The sequence below is a fragment of the Stegostoma tigrinum genome, chromosome 1 (genome assembly GCF_030684315.1).
Source record: "Stegostoma tigrinum isolate sSteTig4 chromosome 1, sSteTig4.hap1, whole genome shotgun sequence".
Lineage (NCBI taxonomy): Eukaryota > Metazoa > Chordata > Chondrichthyes > Orectolobiformes > Stegostomatidae > Stegostoma > Stegostoma tigrinum.
In genome coordinates, this window is record NC_081354.1 from 59,824,252 (window position 1) to 59,844,051 (window position 19,800).

The 19,800-nt window shown below is 41.6% G+C and overlaps 1 protein-coding gene across 1 annotated transcript in view; it reads right to left on the bottom strand.

Moving 5' to 3' along the window:
• Positions 1-13,093, bottom strand: part of LOC125457359 (probable ATP-dependent RNA helicase DDX60) — a 106,628-nt gene extending 93,535 nt beyond the window's left edge. The window contains exons 1-3 of the mRNA XM_059645758.1: positions 12,763-13,093; positions 12,594-12,663; positions 5,394-5,583 (exon numbers count right to left, since the gene is read on the bottom strand). Coding sequence (XP_059501741.1) covers positions 5,394-5,583; positions 12,594-12,663; positions 12,763-13,012 — 510 coding nt within the window. The 5' untranslated portion in view covers positions 13,013-13,093. The remainder of the gene's footprint in view (positions 1-5,393; positions 5,584-12,593; positions 12,664-12,762) is intronic.
• Between the last annotated feature and the right edge of the window lie 6,707 nt (positions 13,094-19,800).

Sequence of the window (19,800 nt, forward strand, 5' to 3'; positions counted from 1 at the left end):
TTCGCACTGTATCAAACACATTCTGGAAATTAATGTGTATCAGATCAACAGCATACCCTCACTAAGCCTGTTACCTCTTCAAAAACCTCCAACACAATAGTCAACTAGGACTTTGTCTTTAAAAGAGGGTGATTCTTCCTAATGAACCCACTTTTTTTTCATGTCGGTATTAGTTCTACCCTGAATAACTGCTTATATCAGCTTCCCTGTCATCGATGTTAAACTCACTGATGAATAATTGCTGGGATTATGCTGACAACAATGCTTGAAAAAGGCCATAACTTTTGTAATTCTCCAATCTTCTGCCAACTCCCCAGAGTCGATGGTTGACTGAAAGATTATGGCCAGCAGCCCACAACTTCTACCTTCACCTCCTGCAGAGGCCTTTGAATCTTATCACCCAGTCCTGATGCCTTGTTAACTTTATGTACCAACAATTTATCCAAAATTTCTTCTTTATTAATTCTGAACCCTTCTAATGACCAAGTTTCTTCCTGTCACCATGGCCTAGGTATCATCCTGCTCTTTTGTAAAGGTAGTTGCAAAGCATCAGTTTAACAGCTCAGCCACACCCTGCCTGAAATCACCTCTGTCTCTGATTGGCCCTTCTCCTCCTATAACTCATCTTTTACTATTTATATGCCTAAAGACAACTTTACGATTCACCTTATATTAGCTGTTGGTCTTTTCTCACAATTCCTCTTTGTCAATCTTACTCATTTTTTCACCTCCCCTCAACTTTTGGTTTTCCTTGTGGCTTTCAACTGTATTTTCTGCCTTACATCTGTCATAAACATACTATTTTTAATCTAATGTCAATTTCTACCACCTTTTGTCAAACAAAGAACTCTAAATATTTATCCAACCGTCCCCATTTCAGGGAACAAAGTTTAACTGTAGCCAAACAATCCCTTTGAAAGTCGACCAATGTTCAATTACTGATGTTCCCACCAACCTCCTGTTCTAGTCAATCATGTCCAACCCTGCTCTTGCCTAATTGAAGTCAGATCTCTCCCAGTTGATTCCTATTTCTCAGGACCATTGTACATCATTCTTCATCATCCTGAACCTTATGATACAATAAGAATTGTCTCCTGAATATTTGATTTATTTGATTCATTTGGCAAACATCATTTCCAAGCCCAGGTCCAATAATGTGTCCTTTCTCATTGGACTGGGCACATACTGCTGTAGGAAACAACCGTGTATACATTCTAGGATCCTGCCCTCAGTTGCCCCCTACACTACCAGTAACTAATCTATAATTGAGAAACTGAAATCTTCCATTATAACTAAATTCACCATAGTCCTCCTGGACCACATGCAGTTCTCAGAGGGAGACAACTGGTTGTGGTTTAACCCGAGTGTCATGATGCTTAAGGTGAGGGGAAAGGTTGAGAAGGAGAGTCCGCTAGCCTCAGCCTGCATGGGGACTAAACCCACACCAGTGGCATACTCTACATTTCAAACCAGCCATCCAGCCAGCTGAGCTAACTGACCTCTATATTGTTGGCATTTCTTTAACTTCTCTGCAGGTCAGCTCCGACATCCTTTCCATTAGTTGGTGGTCGCTTTGTTAGGTTAAACAGAGATAAAACTGAAGTGTGCAGGCTTCTAAGTCACTCAACTGTTGAAAGTTTGATTTGTACATTTACAAGTATTTTTTCAAGACAAAGTTGCAGGCTTGAACAAGTCAGCAACTTTACATTAGAAACTTAATTTGCTTGATTAGGAAAAAAGATAGATGCCTTAAATGAAATGTGCAATAGCTGTGATAGCATGAGCAACTCTTTGTTGCTTGTCTTTCAGTGTGCTATTAAATAGGCAAACTTATTACATAGGCACATTTATAGGTTTCAAAATTTCTCGTGCCAACATGCTGACACCTGTATCAAAACCAAGCTTACTAACCTCTTATGGTAATGAATCTTGAATGTGCAGGGACTCTGGGAGGGTGCCTGACTTGAACACAGTCAGTTGAAAATGACACTGTAGATGTATTTCTGGTCATTACCTGCACCATGTTCCAAAAATATCACGCGCTGCAGCCTCTACAGACATGCAGGCTGTGCCTGGTCCAGAGTAATGAGGAGCCGTAACCTAATAAGTTACATTTCCCAACATGACCATTCAAATAAGCAGATGAAGGTTCCACTAGTTAAGGAACTGCAAAATCCTCGCAATCTGCAAGGTGGACAGACTCAGCAGAACATTGGAGGAAGACATATGGTACTTTGGACTTAAAGTATTAATCCACTTTTTCATAAATGAGGAAAATGGTAGAGAAAGAATGTTATGTTCAACAAATCATTGCCAATTAGGAAACATGGATTTAAAATACCTCTGAATTGTACAATTACAGTTGTATAATAAGTGCAAAGGCAATCATTTTGGCCAGAGAAATAGAGCAACTTATAATCTAAATGGAAAGAAACTTCAGAGTGCTTCCGTGCAGAAGGACATGGGTGTCTTCAAGCATGAATCACAAAACTAGTATGCAGGTAACAAGGAAGTCAAATACAATTTTGACATTTGTTGCTAAAGGAATAGAATATAAAAATAGAGAAATGTTGATGCAGCTGTACAAGGCATTACCCATTCTGGACCCCTTAATTAAGGAGGGATGCAGGTGTATCAGGGACAGTCCACAGGAGGTTCACTAGAATGATGCCAAAGATGAGAGATTTGTGTTATGAAGTGATTGAGCAGTTTAGGTCTATCCCTCTCTGGAGTTCAGCAGAACATGTGGAGAGCTAATTGAGGTACAAGATGCCAATGGGGACCGACAAAGTAGACATACAGAGGACGTTTCCCCATGTGGGGCAATGTAGAGAGGGGGGTCATAGTTTGAGAAAACAGTAGATTTAAAACAGCGATGAGGATAAATTACTTCACTCAAAAGGGTTGTTAATCTGTGGAATTCATTACCCTAGAGTGCAGTTAGTGCTAGACAAAGAGTAAATTCAAGGAGACAGGTAAATTTTTAATTAATAATGGGTTGTAAGTTTATGGGAGAGTGGGCAGAAAGGTGGAGTTGAGGCTAAAACGAGATCAGCCATGATCATATCGAGGTGCTGAATGGCCTATTCCTGCCCCTGCAGAGTGAAATGGTTGGCTGGCTAGTTTCCACATGCAAAGAAAATGAACACACTTCTCCTTGGTCTGCAAAGGAACGTCTTTCTTTCTTTGGCGTATCATTATCACCTGTGCCATTTAAGTGGTGAGAATTACCACCTGAAAAGCAGAAAACTAATTTCATAAAAAGGTAATTTTTGATCATATATAAACTATGCTAATGGGTCAAACAACCTTGAAACAAAAGTTTCAGTCATCAGAAATGATAGACCAACAAAGCATAAAGTGATCTAGGATTGATAAGCACCGCAAAACCTCGAGGTAGAAATATAACATTACAAAGTAAGGAATTCAAGGAAATGAAGGAACCACTGGGACAAATGGACAAAGATGGGATGCTCAATGACACTTCAGCATAGTACCAATGAAACACCTTGAAAGGAACAATGTGGAATACACAGGGTAAATTCTATTTTAAAACAAAGCAACCTACACAGGCTAACCAAATGTGACTCAAAATGAATCAAATGTAAATTGAAAACGAAAGAAAATCTCAAAATCATGACGGCTAGAGGGAAGCATTTCCATAAACCCCTTGAAAATGCAGAAACATGCTATCAGAGTGAGCAGATAGCCTCTGGGTTTAAAAAAATTATTAGCACCACCTAAAAATAATTAGAAAGATCCACAAAGTATTAAAATACTAAGGAAGTAGTGAAATAGCAAGAACTACAAAATGTCAAACAAGGTCGAACAGAAAAATAACAAATTGTTTCCAGGAACCATTCACGAGGATAACATGGGCTAAGTGTCTGCAAATGGGTTAAACCAAGTAATACAGAAGGAATACAATAATGCAAGATCAAAAGTGATTTCACACAGATAGCTTCCATGGTTTCCCCAATTATGAGAAAGCTAGTTGTTTATTTCAGAGTGCTGAGATGTTAAACCAAGTTTGATAGCCTATGTATAGAACAGGCACGACTATCCAGACAGTTGCCCAAATCTAAAATGGCTATAAACAAAGTGAAATAACAAGGCTTAGAGCTAGATGAATACAGCAGACCAAGCAGCAGAGGAGCAAGAAAGCTGACATTTTGGATGAAGGGTCCAGACCCGAAACATCAGCTTTCCTGCTGCTCTGATGCTGCTTGGCCTGCAGTGTTCATCCAGCTCTACATCTTGTTATTTTAGATTCTCCAGCATCAGCAGTTCCTATTATCTCGTAAACAAAATAAATTGGGTTTTGTTAAGTGATTCCATTGAATGGAACTAATTAGCACAAGCGTATGAAAGGTTCCTGTAAATTAGTTTTAGCTGTATTGCAGTCTAAGCTTCGAGCATATAATATAGGCTGATGAGCCTTGGAGCAGAGGAATAGACTCCCTAGCTCTAGTTCAAAAGATCAGAGTTCAGGTTCCATCCACCCAGAACAGTCACGTGCCCAAACAGTGTTGATTAAAACAACTGTAATCTAGGTTAGCATAGTATTTAATTAATTTTTACATCACTGGAGTTGTTTGGATCACATCATACTGACCATCCAATTTAAGGTCTGAGTTGTTCATTTGGCATTGACAGTCACCATCATAACAGTGCTGTGTGGGAATTCTGGCTACCCACAAATGAATTATTGCATTTCTAGATAAGGAAACAGCAAATGGATGTCACACCACACATTTAATGAAGTACCTTGGGAAGTCTTAAATGTTATGAATGGTATTATAAAATGCGAGTTTTCCTTAACTGGAGGAACCTAAAGATGCAACTGATCATCACACAGCATTTTTGCACCACCATGATCTGATTTAAACACAGTATAGTCTATCCACAGCTATGAGAAAGCAATTTTAAAAATGATCCCCATTCAGTGTAAATTATGAAACTTAATTAAGCAAATTTTTTTTAAGGGGCGTGGGCATTGCTGGTAATTGCACTTCAGCAACTTGCTTAGCTATTTCAGAGGGCAGTTAAAAAGCAGCCACATTGTTGCGTCTCGAGTCATTTGTTGGCTTGACCAGGTAAGGACACAGATTTCTTTACATAGAGGACATCAGTGAATCAGGTAGGTTTTTGCAATATTGCTGATAGCTTCATGGTCCAAATCACAGATTCTCTTCTTCCATATTTAAGAAGTGAATTTAAGTTCCACCAGCTGCCACACAAATTTGAACTCATGTCTCCAAAGCATTAGACTGACCCTCTGGATTAGTAGTCCGCTGAAATTAATCACAATTGCACCCATCGCCCCCACCTCATTGGCAAACATAATTGTGTGCATTGTTTTCCTTCCGACTAGTCGAAGAATCATCACATACCTTGAAGAACACAATTACATACTTTGCTCCTTTTTGAGTGATGTCAAACAAAAATCGTTCCACCAAATAGAAAAAGTGCAAATTCTGCCCCTCTCGAAAAGTACTTTCTAGTACATGTTCAATCATTAATGAATCCCCATCAATCACAAAAAATTCAGACTCCACCGAGTCGTGTAGCAAGCTGGTACATCTGTAAGAAAAATCAATGAATAGCTTTACAAACAAACTAAATTAAGTGAAGATGAGTCAACGTCTTAGGTAACCAATGCAGCAACTAAGATTTGTAGGGATAGCACTTTATGTGGAATTCAAGGAAGCATTTATGATGATTCTCCCAGAAAATGACAGTTAACAACAATTAGAGTCCATGGAATTATATGCAACTTATTGACATGGGGAGAAAATTGGTACGGAAGCATGACAAAGTAAGAATAATGGATTTGTACTGAATATGACAGGATGATGCACCCAAGAATCTGCGCAGGTGAAGATGGGAACAGAAAGTCAAAGGATAGAAATTACTGCACCAAGCTGTGGTATAAGGAATTACATTTGCTAGTGTTATTGGGGAAGCTTTAAAATAACTTAGCAGAGATATGGGAACCAACAAAGACTGGTAGAGCAGACCAGAGCTCTCAAAATACTGACATGCGACTGGCACTAGCAAAGAAATAGCAAGTTAGTTGAAGTCAAGCTAAGCTAGAAAAAATGAAGTCTAAATCAGGGATCCTGTGTGAATGCAATATAGTAAAGAGCCTCAGGGTGTTACAGGTGCAGAGTGCCATGTGAAATTTTGACACTGTGCTGATAACACATACACAAACTGGAGTAGTCCAATTCGCCCTCGTCTGTTCTGCCAATGAGATCTCAGTTGATCTAGTCTAAATCCATATACCTGCATATGGCCAATAAACTGGCAACTGATTCAGCATCGACTGTTTTGCATGTAGAAGTGCTTACTAACCTAAACTGCATGGTACTAATTCTCAGCCTATGCACCTGGTTCTATAATCCCCAGCCTGTGGAATCAGTTTACCTTTACGGACCCCGAGTTTTCCTGTTAATATCTTGAAGACTTCAATTAGGTCACCTTCTAAATTCTCGAGAAACTGGCCTAATTTGTATAATCTCTCTGCTTAGCTTAATCCCTGAAAGTCCATGCATCATGATGTAAACCTGCATTGTATTCCCTCAGAGGCCTTTCTAAGATGGGGTGCCCACATCGGCTGAGTTTTCCAAACGAGGTCTAAACTGCGTTTTATATAGCTGGAGCATACCTTTTGTATTCAAGTACTCCAGTCGTATAGATATAAAGGTCAGGATTCTATTAGCCACCTTGATATTTTCTGCACCTATTCATGGCATTTTACACATACCTATGCATCTGAAATCCCAAGTTCCTTTGCAAATCCACAATGTTTAACTTCATGACATCTGTAAAGCACCTCGATTTATCCTTTTTCGGCTCAGAATGAATAACCTCTCACTTGCTTACATTGAACTCCACCCACCACAGTTTTGCCCATTAATCAAATCTATTAAAATCCCTTTGTAATTTTAGGATATTATTTACATTGTCTACAATGCTTCATAACTTTGTGTCATCAAATTTGACGATGACTTTCTACTCCATTATCTAAGTAGTTGATAAATAACATGAATAATTGGGATCCTGACAGAACCTTGAGACACACCACAGGTCACATCTTGTCAATTTGACTCCCAGCTATCATCTCTACTTTCTGTCAGCTTCCGTTCAATAAAGTTCCTAGCCATGTCAGCCATTTTTCCTCAATTCTGCGGACTTCTGCCTGAGTTAATAGTCTCTCATTTGGGAAGTTACCTAATGCCTTCTAGAAGTCCATACAAATAATATCTATGAATATTCCGACGTCCACTACCTTAATCACCTTTTCAAAACATTCAAAGAGGTTTGTCAAGCGTAACTTATCTGTCATGAATCCAGATGCTGGCACTCCCCTATTAACTGAACACTCGAAGTGTTCGGTTACCCAATCCTTGATTATAGACTCTGACAATTTCCCCACAGATGTTAGGTTAACTAGGGTGAACTTCCATGGTCTTCCTCTTTCGCAGAGTGACATGCAATTTTCGAATCCATTGGGACATGTCCTGTATTTAGGGAACTCAAAGATTACAGTAAGGACATCCACAAAGTGCTCCCCTACTTCCTTTAACCATCGGCCCTGACGTTTTCTCACTCTTTTGTTCCATTAATTTCCTCATTATCAATGTTTTAGTTACTTCAATTTTATTCAGTCCCTGTCCCCACTCCACTACAAAAACTTCCTCAGGACTTCCAGCAAGCGATCGCCATTTCTGCTGTAAAATGCTCAGGCAAAGTAACTATTGGGCACCTGCCACTTTCAACTTTCAGTCTTCAGTTGGTTGACATTGCTCCTGACCACCTTCTTTCTATTTATGCAACTATAAATTTGTTTCTTATTGATTATTGCAAATTTTCTTTCATAATCACTTTAGTAGCACTTATAGGCTGCCTTAATGGTCCTTTGCTGGTGTTTGTATCTTTGCATTCAGCAGGATGTGTGCGGTTTTCTGCATTTTTGAGTTTAATACTGGCCATTATCTCCAGCTGCTCATAGCTGTTCTTTCTGTGATGGAGCTTTCCTCTCTCTGGCTCTGTATTGCTTTAAGTGTTTAATTAAACATCCACCACTATTCTTCAGTTGTTTCACACATTAGCAAGTTTTTCCAGTTTACTGTGGACAGTCTGTTTCTTGTCACTAAGAAGTCAGCGTTAACTAAATCTATAACTCTATTGACTGATTCATGTTTTTTGCTTTCAAATGATTCATAAACTTGATCATATTATGACCACTGCTTCATACAAATCCACACACAATTAGGTTCCTAGAAAAATCTGCTCATTACTAAATCAAATATTGCTTGCTCCCTTTTGCATCTGAAATATTGCTCTAGGATACAATCTCAGGCGTATTCCAGAAATTCACAATCTTTCTGATAAATGCTTGTCTGCCTCTCCTAGTCTACGTGAAAATTAAATCCTTCATTAATTACCCTTAGCTATTTTCTTCATTATGCAATCTGGCACTTCAGAGCTGCTACCAGGAGGTCTATACATGATGCCTACTACAGTTTTAGATCTTTTACCATTCTTCAATTCCACCCATAAGTTTCCCACTGGATGCTTTTCCTTCATTACATACTCCATCATGATTAGAATGATTGTTACAAATCAGTATGACTACTCCACTCCTGCTACTTTCCATACCCGTCCTGTAAACATTATAACATGGTTCCTGGCTAAAGGAAAGGCAAGACAGAGTTAAATACTTCTGGGTACAAGGTTATTCAGAAAAGCTAGAAAAGGAAAAAAAGGATACGAGGCAGTAGTCTTGATTAAGGAGGATATTGCAGTGCTGGGGAAAAGAGTCATCTCAGAGGGTCCAAATACAGAACTAATTTGACTAGAACTAAAGAACAAAAAAAGGCTATATTTTCTGAAGAAGGGTCTAGGCCCAAAACATCAGCTTTCCTGCTCCTCTGATGCTGCTTGGTCTGCTGTGTTCATCCAGCTCTACACCTTGTTATCTCAGATTCTCCAGCATGCCGAAGGGCCTGTTTCCACACTGTAGGGAATCTAATCTAATCTGCAGTTCCTACTAACTCTGTATAGCAACATTGCTAGGCATAGTCTATAGACCACCAATTTGTGGAAGAACAAAATTACAGCTGCATTACAGTAATGCTAACATCATAACGTAGTTAAAATGCAAGATCACTATACCCAAACATGGACAGGGATACCTTCAGTGCACAGGGCATCAATGTGCAAGCATTCCTGGATAGACAGGTTCTGACAGCAATATTTCCCAGATCAGTAAGAAAGCAAGAAAGGATGCACTGTTGGCCCTGGTTTTTGGAAATTAGGTGAGCTATGTAGATCAAGATTCAGTTGGGGGACATCTGGGGAACACTGATCACCTTGCCATAAGGTTCAGGATATGGAGGAAAATTACACATAACAAACCAGAGTGAGAAAAATCAATTGGCAGAGGGTGGACTTTCAATGAGGTAAGAGAAGAGCTGGGTAGGATTGACTTGAATGAGTGTATGACAAGAAAATAGTAAATGAACAATGGGCTATATTCAAAAGAGGAATGTAGGATAGTCATGGTATATTCTCTCAAACGGAAAAGGTAGAACAAATAAATCCAGAGGTCCCTGACTGACAAAGTTGAAAGAAATTAAGACAAAGAAGAAAAAAGCCTATGGCAAGTGTCAGGTAGGAAATAAAATTGAGAACCAAGAAGATTATTAAAGGCTCAGAGGAGAAGTGAGAAAACAAACAAGAGGAGCAAAGATGAATTCCAGGAAAAGGCTGCAGCAGGCATGAAAAGGGGTCCCACAGTCCTCTTTGCTCACAAAAACAGTTCAAGGAGCAGCAGGACCAATTATTGACCAAAAAGGGAGGCAGCAGACATGGCTGAGGTGTAAATGAACACTTTGTATGTCTTTACCAAGAGAAATAGTACTTGCACCATAGTGATAGAAAAGGGAACTCAGAAAAGGTTCAATATTGATAGGACAGAAAGTATTAGATAAGTTGTTGGTATTTAAACTTGACATGGCACTTGACAGAGCTTCTAGAGACAGTTATTCTAGTGATAGTAGTCACGTGGAAAAAGGTGGGGTGATTAGGAAGAGTAAGAATAGATTTTTTAAACTGGTAATCATGTTTTACTAAGTTGGTGGAGCTTTTCAAGAGGTGACAGAAAGGCTCAATAAGGGTCTTGCTGTTGACACGTACATGCACTTTCAGGAAGTTTTTGGTGCGGTAACACACAACAGACTTGACAGTAAATGCATGTGTCATGGAATAAAAGGGTCAATGGCAACGTAGATACAAAACTGGCCGATGGAAGTGAATAATAGTAAGTGGGTAGTTTTCAGGCTGGCGGAACAACTGTAGCGGAATTTTCCAGAGATGGGTAGTGGAGTCTTACTTTTAACGACATATATTAATAATCTAAATCTTGGCGTGCAGGGGCAATTTCAAAGTTTGCAGGTGACGCAAACCTTGGAAGAATTGCAAACCAAGTGCAGGACAGTGCAATGGGCTTTTGTGACGCTGCAGCTGTGTCCCAACTCTGAGACAGAAGCCCTAAATTCAAGTTCCACCTGCTCCAAAGGTGTGTAATTACATACCTGAGCAAGTTGACTGGAAAATATCTAGAACTCCAGGTCATAGACAAGTGGATGGAATGAGCTGGTAGGTGGCAGATGAGGTTCAAGGCACAAAGGTGTCAACTGGTGGATTTTGGTAGGAAAAATATTCAAAGACGAAACAAAATAAGGGGATACAACTCTGAAGGGGAGCTGGAGCAAAGGCACCTTGGTGTATATGTGCTCAGATCATTGAAAATGGCAGGGCAGGTCAGGTCAAGAAAGCAGCAAGTAAAGCATAAGGCTTTAAAATAGGGGCACAGAGCACAAAAGCAAGGTGGTGATATGGGAGATCTACATGGCACTTGTTAGACCTCAGCTGGAATACAGTTCTAGGTGCCACATATTATAGGAAGGATGTAAACACATTGGAGAGTGTGCAGAAACAGTTTACAGGATTGCGGAACTTCAGCCGCGAGACTGGACAAACGAAATTGGAGCTGTCTCCTTAGGAAGAAGGCAGCCCAAAAACAGATCTGACAGAGGATTTCAAAAACACGAGTGGGTTGGATAGAGCAGATAAGGACATTGTTCCTGTTTGTAAAAGGAACAACAGTGAGTGGGCATGGATTCAAAGTGATTTCCAAAAGAAGCAAGGGTGAACGGAGAAAAATCTTTTTCATTTAGCAAGTAGATAGGGAATAGAATGCACTGCCTAGAAATGTAGTGGATGGAGGTCCAATTGAGGTATTCCAGAGGGCACGGTTAATTATTCGGATAAAAATAATGTGCAAGGGCATGGGGAAAAGCCAGTGATTGGCACTCAGTAATGATGCGCACTCAAGCAGCCGGAGCAGGCATAGTCAGCCAAACTGCCTTCTTTTGCAACTCTGTGCAATGCACGGAACGTGAGATCATAACCTTTGAATGTAAGAATACTAGATTAGAATATTTTCTAAAAGGAATAGATCGAACTGTGGAGGAAAAATGATTTGGAAATGCAAGTACAAAAGTTAGTGAAAGCTAACAAACAGATATGAAAGATTAATAAATTGTTGGCTTGCATCTCTGGAGAGCCGAGACACTAAAGGATGGAAGTCCTATTAGTCCCCTCTTAAATTAAGAAACTATCTTCAACAACTCTACCACCAAGATCCCTCCAAACCCAACCAACTCCCCTTTGGAGTACTCCATTCAATTCTAGGCACAACAGAAAACATGCACTGGCATTGGCAAGGTACAAATCAAAGTCATTACAACTCTAGAGCTTATTAATTCTTGTTAAATGTATTTAATACTATATATAATCCAACTTTTTATCTAAACCTACCACACCTATATCAAATACAATATGTTTACATCATTTTCCATTTGAGATCAAGGTCTTGTACGTTTTCATCCTCCTGAATGACTGGTTGAGACTAAATTCACTACAACTGGTCCAGTCACGAAGAAATCTAATCTTGACAATTTAAGATACAAATGAATCTTTTTAAATGGCTCATTGTGGCACACAAGAGATTCCACACTACGTCTAAACAGTTCAGTGTGGAACCACAGGTTGGGAATTTGCAGCTGTTGGATGACTGCTCCCTCAGTTAGTGATCAAAAGGGAGGATAATGCCGCGTTTAATAATGGCATCAAAAGTCCTGCTGAGGCAGTTAAATCGGACTGCTACCAAATTTCTCGGTCAGAAAATCTGAGACTTGTTGAACTCAACACTTCCGCAAAAAAAATGAAATGCCCTTTTAACAAAGCAGTTTGAAATGTCGTGAAGCATGTGGTTGCCGGTCATAATATTGCGTGTCCAGGACATCCCAAAAAGCAAAGTCACCTCAACGCCAGATTTTAGGGCTCGATTGCTGCTGCTGAGGATTTTGGAGAGACACCCGTTTAAGGGTTTGTTCGATTGGAAATAACCTTCCGGAAGCTCGGGTATTTCACAAAAAAAATCTTTTACAGCAGGATCACACTACTCTCTCCCACCCCCAAAAACCGATTCATAAGGTTTCAATGAAAAGATTACTCACTCGGCCTTGGAAAGTTTGCTCAGCACAATGCTGGAAATGGTATTCAGAAATTTCAGCTGTCTCTGCAGATCTGCCCCAAGAAATGAAACAAAAAAAAACACCGTGAAGTGACCCGATATTCCTCCAACTCTCGCCCGTCTCTCTCTCCTCCACACCGCCCGGCTCTTACCAGCTGGAAGGTCGATATCTGCTCCCGGCCCAGGGCCAGGCCCAGAGCCGGGCTCCAGCTCAGACCCGGCCTCCGCCGCGGCCTCTTCCAGCTCAGAGCCCAGCTCCTCTTCCTCAGACAGCTCGGAGAAAGCCTCCTCCTCCTCCAGGTCCTCATCTCCCTGCTCGTCCGAGCCGCCCAGGCTCTCGGCCTCCGAGTCGCTGCTGAAGCCGCTACTCCCCTCCATCATATCGGCATCTCCTGAAGCCATCTCTCCCTCCTCCCTCTCACTGACTCTTCGCGTCTACCACTACCGCCCAGGCTGTACTCGCCGCTCCCTGAGACCCCACCCCCATCCCAGACCGGCCAACGAGAGCGGCTGCGCGAGGCCCCGTGCGTCAGGGACAGCCCACCCTCCACCTTAACCTTCGCTCCATCCTCTTCCTCCTCTACCTCCACTCTATTTCCACTCTCACGCCATCCTCCACCTTCACTTCTTCCCCCACTCTCCCTCCATCCGCCACCCCTCCACCTTCAGTCCATCCCCTGCCCTCCTCCACTCTCACTCCATCATTCATCTCCTCCACTTTTACTCCATCCTCCACCGTCACGCCATCCTCCACCCCCTCCATTCTCACTCCATCCTCCATCCCTCCACTCACTCCATCCTCCACTCTCACTCCATTCCCCACCTCCTCACTGTCCACTCTCACTCAATCCTTCACCTCCACCCTCCTACACATCCACTCTGACTCCATTTTCTGCTCCCATCCTCCTCCACATCCGCTCTCACTCCATCATCTTGCGTCTACCCTCCTACACGTCCACTCCCACCCCATCATCTGCCTCCATCATCCAAATCCATTCTGCCTCCATCATCCAAATCCATTCTCACTCCATCATCCACTTCCATCTTCTTCTGCTTCAACCCTCTTACAGATCCACTCTCACTCCCATCATCAATTTCCACCCTCCTACATACCCACTCTCACCCCATTATCCACCTCTGTACTCCATCCTAACACTCTTCCTCTCAACTCACTCCTTCCCTCCACATCTCCTCCAAAGTTGTGCAGGCTAGGTTGATTGGCCATGCTGAATTGGCCAAAGTGTTCAGGGATGTGCATATTAGGTATATATTACTTGTTGGACCAAACAGCCTGTTTCCATGCTGTAGGATTCTATGATCTACACTCACTTCATCCTCCCTGTCCACAATCATTACTGACAGCCCTCCCCTCCACACTTACTCCATTCTCCACACTCCCTCTTCTGACACTTCCACATCCATTCCTCCTCCACACTCAACCTCTCCATCCTCAATCTCATTGCACCCTCGTATTCTTCCTCTCACCCAAACTCAATCTTCACATTCCTGTCCATCCACACTACAACCTCCAACTCCTGCTTATTCATATGCCATCCTCCTCCTCCATACTCACTCTATCCTCACACTCCTCCTCCACATACTCATTCCATCCTCACTCCTGCTCCCCGCATTCACTCCATCGTCACATCTGTCAACCACACTCATTCCATCCTTGCTCGCCTCCTCCCCTCCTAAGCCATCCTTTCACTCTTCTCCGCCATATTCACTACACTCTCACTCTCCTCCCCCCACACAATCTCCAACATCACAATCCTCCTTCATCTCTTCCATAACTACTCCATCCAAACTCCTCCTCACTCGAACTCACTTCATCCTCACACTCCTCCTTCTCCACTCTTGCTCTATCCTCCTCTCCCACATTGAACCCTTTCTTACAATTCTGCTTATTCCTTGCACTCCATCCTCACAACCTTCCTCCTCCATCACACTCCATAAGCCATAAGATATAGGAGAAAAAAAGTCCATTGAACCCATGTCTCCTCCGCCATTCAATCATGGCTAATATGGTTCTCAACCCCATTCTCCTGCCTTCTCTCCATAACCCTCAATACCCTTGCTAATCAAGAAAGTGTCTACTCTGTCTTAAATAAACTCAATGACTTGGCCTCCACAACTGTCTGCGATAATGAGTTCAACACATTAACCACCCTCTGGCTGAAGAAATTCCTTCTTATCTGAGTTCTACAGGGTTACCTCTTCACGCTGAGCCTCTGTCTTCAAGTCCTATTTTCTCCTACTTGGGGAAACATCTTCTCTACATCTACTGTATGCAGGCATCTCAGGCTTCTGTAAGTTTCAGTGAGATCCCCCCTCACCCTTCTAAACAACATTGAGTATAGACCCAATGTCCTTAACAGTTCCTCATATGACAGTCTCTTTATCCCCAGGACCATTCTTGTAAATCTCCTCTGAATCTCTTCCCATGCCAGCACATCTTCCCATAGGTTCCAGTGCCTGAAACTGTTCCAAATGTGATCTGACAAGGGTCTTATAGATTCTCAGCAGCACATCTCTGTTCTTGTATTCTAGCACTCTTGAAATGCGTGCTAACATTCCATTTACCTTCCTAACTGCTAACTTAACCTGCACATTAACCTTAAGAGAATCCTGAACTCAAGACTTCGAAATGCCTTTATGCTTCAGCTTTCCAAAGTCTTTCCCCATTTAGAAAATAATCTGCACCTCTGTTCTTCCTGCCAAAGTGCATAACCTCACACTTTCCCAACTTTGTATTCTGTTTGCCGCTTCTTTGCTCAGTCTCTGAGCCTGTTCCAAGTCTCCCCACTTCATCAACACCACCTGCTCTTCCACCTACCTTTGTGTCATCTGCAAACTTTGCAACAATGCCCTTAGTTCCTTCATCTGCATCATTGGTATATAACATGAATAGGTTTGGTCCCAACACAGACCCCTGTGGAGATCCATTAGTCTCTGGCTGCCATCCTGAAGAAAACCCCTTTAATCCCGAATTCCTGCTTTCTGCCAGTCAGTCAATCCTCCACCCATGACAATGCCTCGCCTCTAATGCCATGGGCTCTTATTTTATTTAGCAATCTTTTGTACAGCACCTTGTCAAAGGCTTTCTGAAAATCCAAATAGAATTGCATGAAAGAAGAATGGGGTAAGTGTTCACGGTAGGATAGCATGTGAGGAGATGCCTGGCGAGAGATGAATGAGTAGACCTGCAAGGTGAATTATTCTGAGGGTTTCTGTGCAGTTTAAAAGTCGGAAAAGTCAAAGTGTGGGGCTTGGCATACTAAAATGACCTGCCACTCACCTTTCCCATCATCACAAAGTGATAAGAGCAAGAGACGGGAAGCAGCATTCACAAGCCTCCTCACTATTCTTGTGGTAAAAATCCATAATGCATTGTTTCCAGGGTCGAAGGATCACACTTCTGCCTCTGATTTATCTGTCAAGGGTCAAAGATGTTGTCCTTTTCATTCTTCCTTGGAAAACATCATCTCATAGCAATCTGTCAGAACCCATAGCAGAACCTCAAGCTCAGAGTGGAAGATCTGAACAGTTGCCTGGTAAGACACAGGAGTAGAGGAAGGCCATTCAGCCTATTGAGCCTGCTGTACCATTCAATGAGATCATGGCTGATCTGATAATTCTCATCTCCAAAATTGTTCACAGTATTCTAGGTATGGTCTGACTAGTATCTTGTATAGTTGTAGAAAAGCTTCTCAACTTCTATACTTCATTTCCTTTGAAATAAAGGCCAACATTACATTTTGTTTTTCTTATTACCCTGATGAACTTGGAGGCTATCTTTCTTACTTAATGCATGAAGACTCCAAATCCCTGTGTTCTGTAGTTTTCTGCAACCTTTCTCTATTTAACTGATATTCCACTCCTGCATCCTTCCTGCCAAAGTGCCCAATGTTACATTTTTCCACTTTGTATCCTAGCTGCCAAGTTTTTGCACTCTCACTTTTAAGCAGACTCTTTGTGGCATTGTCACCACTTGCCTTTCCACATACCTTTGTGCATATTTTGTGATAGTTAATTCACTTTCCTCATTCGAGTCATTAACATGTATGTTATAAATAATTGTGGCTCCAGCACTGATCCCTGTGGCACTCCACTAGTTACAAGTTGCCTTCCTGAAAATGAGCTCTGATAGTTAGCCAATCATCCTAATGTTAGGCTAATTGGCCCAAACTTACATTTTTTTGTCTCCTCTTTTCAAATAAGGGCATTACATTGGCAGTTTTTTTCAATCCTTTGCAAAATCTCCAGAAGCTAATGATCCTTGGAAGATTGCTACCAGTACACCAATTATCTCTGCAGTTACTTCCTTTAATATTCTACAATGCATCCCATCACATCCAGGAGACTTACTGGTCTTTAACCTCCATAGTGATAGTTATTTTCTCCCACCTTTTGCCCGTTGATTATTCAGTAATTTTGGAATGTTGTCGGTATCTTTTACTGTAAAATATTTATTCAACTCTGCCATTTCCCCAGCCTCCCTCTCTAAGGGGTCGATGTTCACTTTGGCATCTCTCTTCTTTTTTTACATAAGGAAGCTCTTGCTAACTGACTCCAAGTTCCCCTCAAAGTTTATCTTCCGGCTCTATATTTTTTAATCATCTTTTGGTTTTATAAACTTGTCCAACTTTCTGGATTGGCACTAATCATTTACACATTGTATTTTATTTCTTTCAATTTGATGTTGTGCAACAAAGTATTGCAATAAATGGGCCTTTTTTAGAGTGACTAGTGGGATATGTGAGGATCCAGCTAGGCCCTAGCTATTCACAATATATCTTAGAAATTTGAAGAGAGAACTAAGTAAGTCTCCAAGTTTGCAGAGGGCATAAAGCTAACCAGGAGGATTAGCTGTGAGGAGGATGTAGAAATGCTTCATTGTAATTTGTTACAAGTTGAATGAGTGGTGATTGCATAGTGGATTAAGTGTAATGTGGATAAATGTGAGCTTATCCATTTTGGTAAGTTTGGGAAAGGAAGAGCTACAACAAGAACTGGTATCCTAGTATACCAGTCATTAAAATTAAGCATACAAATGATGAAGAAGTCAAATGATATGAGACCATAAGACATAGGAGTGGAAGTAAGGCCATTCAGCCCATCAAGTCCACTCCGCCATTTAAATCATGGCTGATGGGCATTTCAACTCCACTTCCCTGCGCTCTCCCCGTAGCCGTTGATTCTTTGTGAGATCAAGAATTTGTCGATCTCTGCCTTGAAGGCATCTAATGTCCTGGCCTCCACTACACTCCGTGGCAATGAATTCCACAAGCCCACCGCTCTCTGGCTGAAGAAATATCTCCTCATTTCCATTTTAAATTCACCCCCTCTGATTTTAAGTCTGTGCCCACGGGTCCTAGTCTCCCCGCCTAACGGAAACAACTTCCTAGCGTCCACCCTTTCTAAGCCAGACATTATCTTGTAAGTTTCTATTAGATCTCCCCTCAACCTTCTAAACTCTAATTAATACAATCCCAGGATCCTTAGCCGTTCATCATACATTAAACCTACCATTCCACGGATCATCCATGTGAATCTCCGCTGGACACCCTCCAGCGCCAGTATGTCCTTCCTGAGGTGTGGGTCCCAGAATTGGACACAGTATTCTAAATGGGGCCTAACTAGAGCTTTATAAAGTCTCAGAAGCACATCACTGCTTTTATATTCCAACCCTCTTGTGATAAATGACAACATTACATTCGCTTTCTTAATCACAGACTCTACCTGCAAGTTAACCTTGAGAGAATCGTGGACCAGCATTCCCAGATCCCTTTGTACTTCTGCTTTACGAATTTTCTCACTGTTTAGAAAATCATCTTAGAAAATAGAAATTAGAAAATATATTAGCGTTCATCATGAGAGGATTTGAATACATGAGCAGAATGTCTTGGTGCATTTGTGAAGAGCCTTGGTGAGATTATACCTGCAGTATTGAGTATGGTTTTGGTCACTTTATCTGAGGAAGAATATTCTTTCTCAGAGGAAAGTGCGACAAAGGTTGATTAACTGATTCTAAGACAGCAGGGCTGGCATAAGGTGGCAGTGCTGGGGAGGCGCGGTGGCTCAGTGGTTAGCCCTGCTGCCTCACAGCATCTGGGACCCACGTTCAATTCTGGCCTTGGGCAATTGTCAGTGTGCAGTTTGTGTCTGTGTGGGTTTCTGCTGGGTGCCCCAGTTTCTTCCCCCAATCTAAAGACGTGCACGTTAGTTGGACTGGCCATGTAAAATTACCTATAGTGTTCAGGAATTTGTAGGTTAGGTGTGTTACCCAAGGGAAATCAAGGTTTATAGGATAAAGGGATGGGTCTGGGGGGGTGGGATCCTGTTTGGAGGGTTTGTGTGGACTTGTTGGGCTGAATGGCCTATTTCCACACTGTGGAGATTTATATATATGTGAAGAGAGACTGGATTGTTGAGGACTGTATTCATTGGAGTTTAGAAGAGACCTATAAAATTCTAGGTATGGCAAATGCTGGAAAGAAGTTCCCTATGACCAGGCAGTCCTGCCCCGTGAATCGCAGTCTAAGGATGTAGATAGGTCACTTAGGACTGAAATGAGGATAAATTTCTTCACCAGAGAGTGGTGAGACTTTCCCTGTCACAGAAAGTCATTGAAGCTAAAGCAGTGAATCTTTTCAAGAAGTGAGATACAGTTCTTAGGGCTAAAGGTATCAAAGGGTGTAGAGAGAAAACAGATCAATGTACTGAGTTGGATTATGAGCTATACTATATTGAATAGCGGACGAGGCTGGAAGGGCTGAATGGCCTAATCGTGCCACTATTTTCTGTGTTTCTATCCTTAACTTCTCTGGTTAACCATGTTTGTCTTCTCCCCTTCGTAGAATCTTTCTTCCTTACTGTGACATATCTTAGCTCTGAACTGACCCATCATCACCAATACTGTGATGCCTTTAATTAGAAACTTCTTCTCTGACAGATATCACATCATGACCACCCACCCTCCCTAACTGATCAGGGAACCTGAAAACATCATGCAAATTCTGAGTTTAGTTAAAGAGTCATGAATCTGTTAACAGGCTTTTAATGCTCTAATGGTGTTGCCAATTAAGAAGAGCCATCAGTTCAAAATTCTCTGCACAGTATTTCTAGTATCTTATCAACTGATGGGACCAACAGAGTATCTATATTAACAATCAGATTTAAGAATTGCA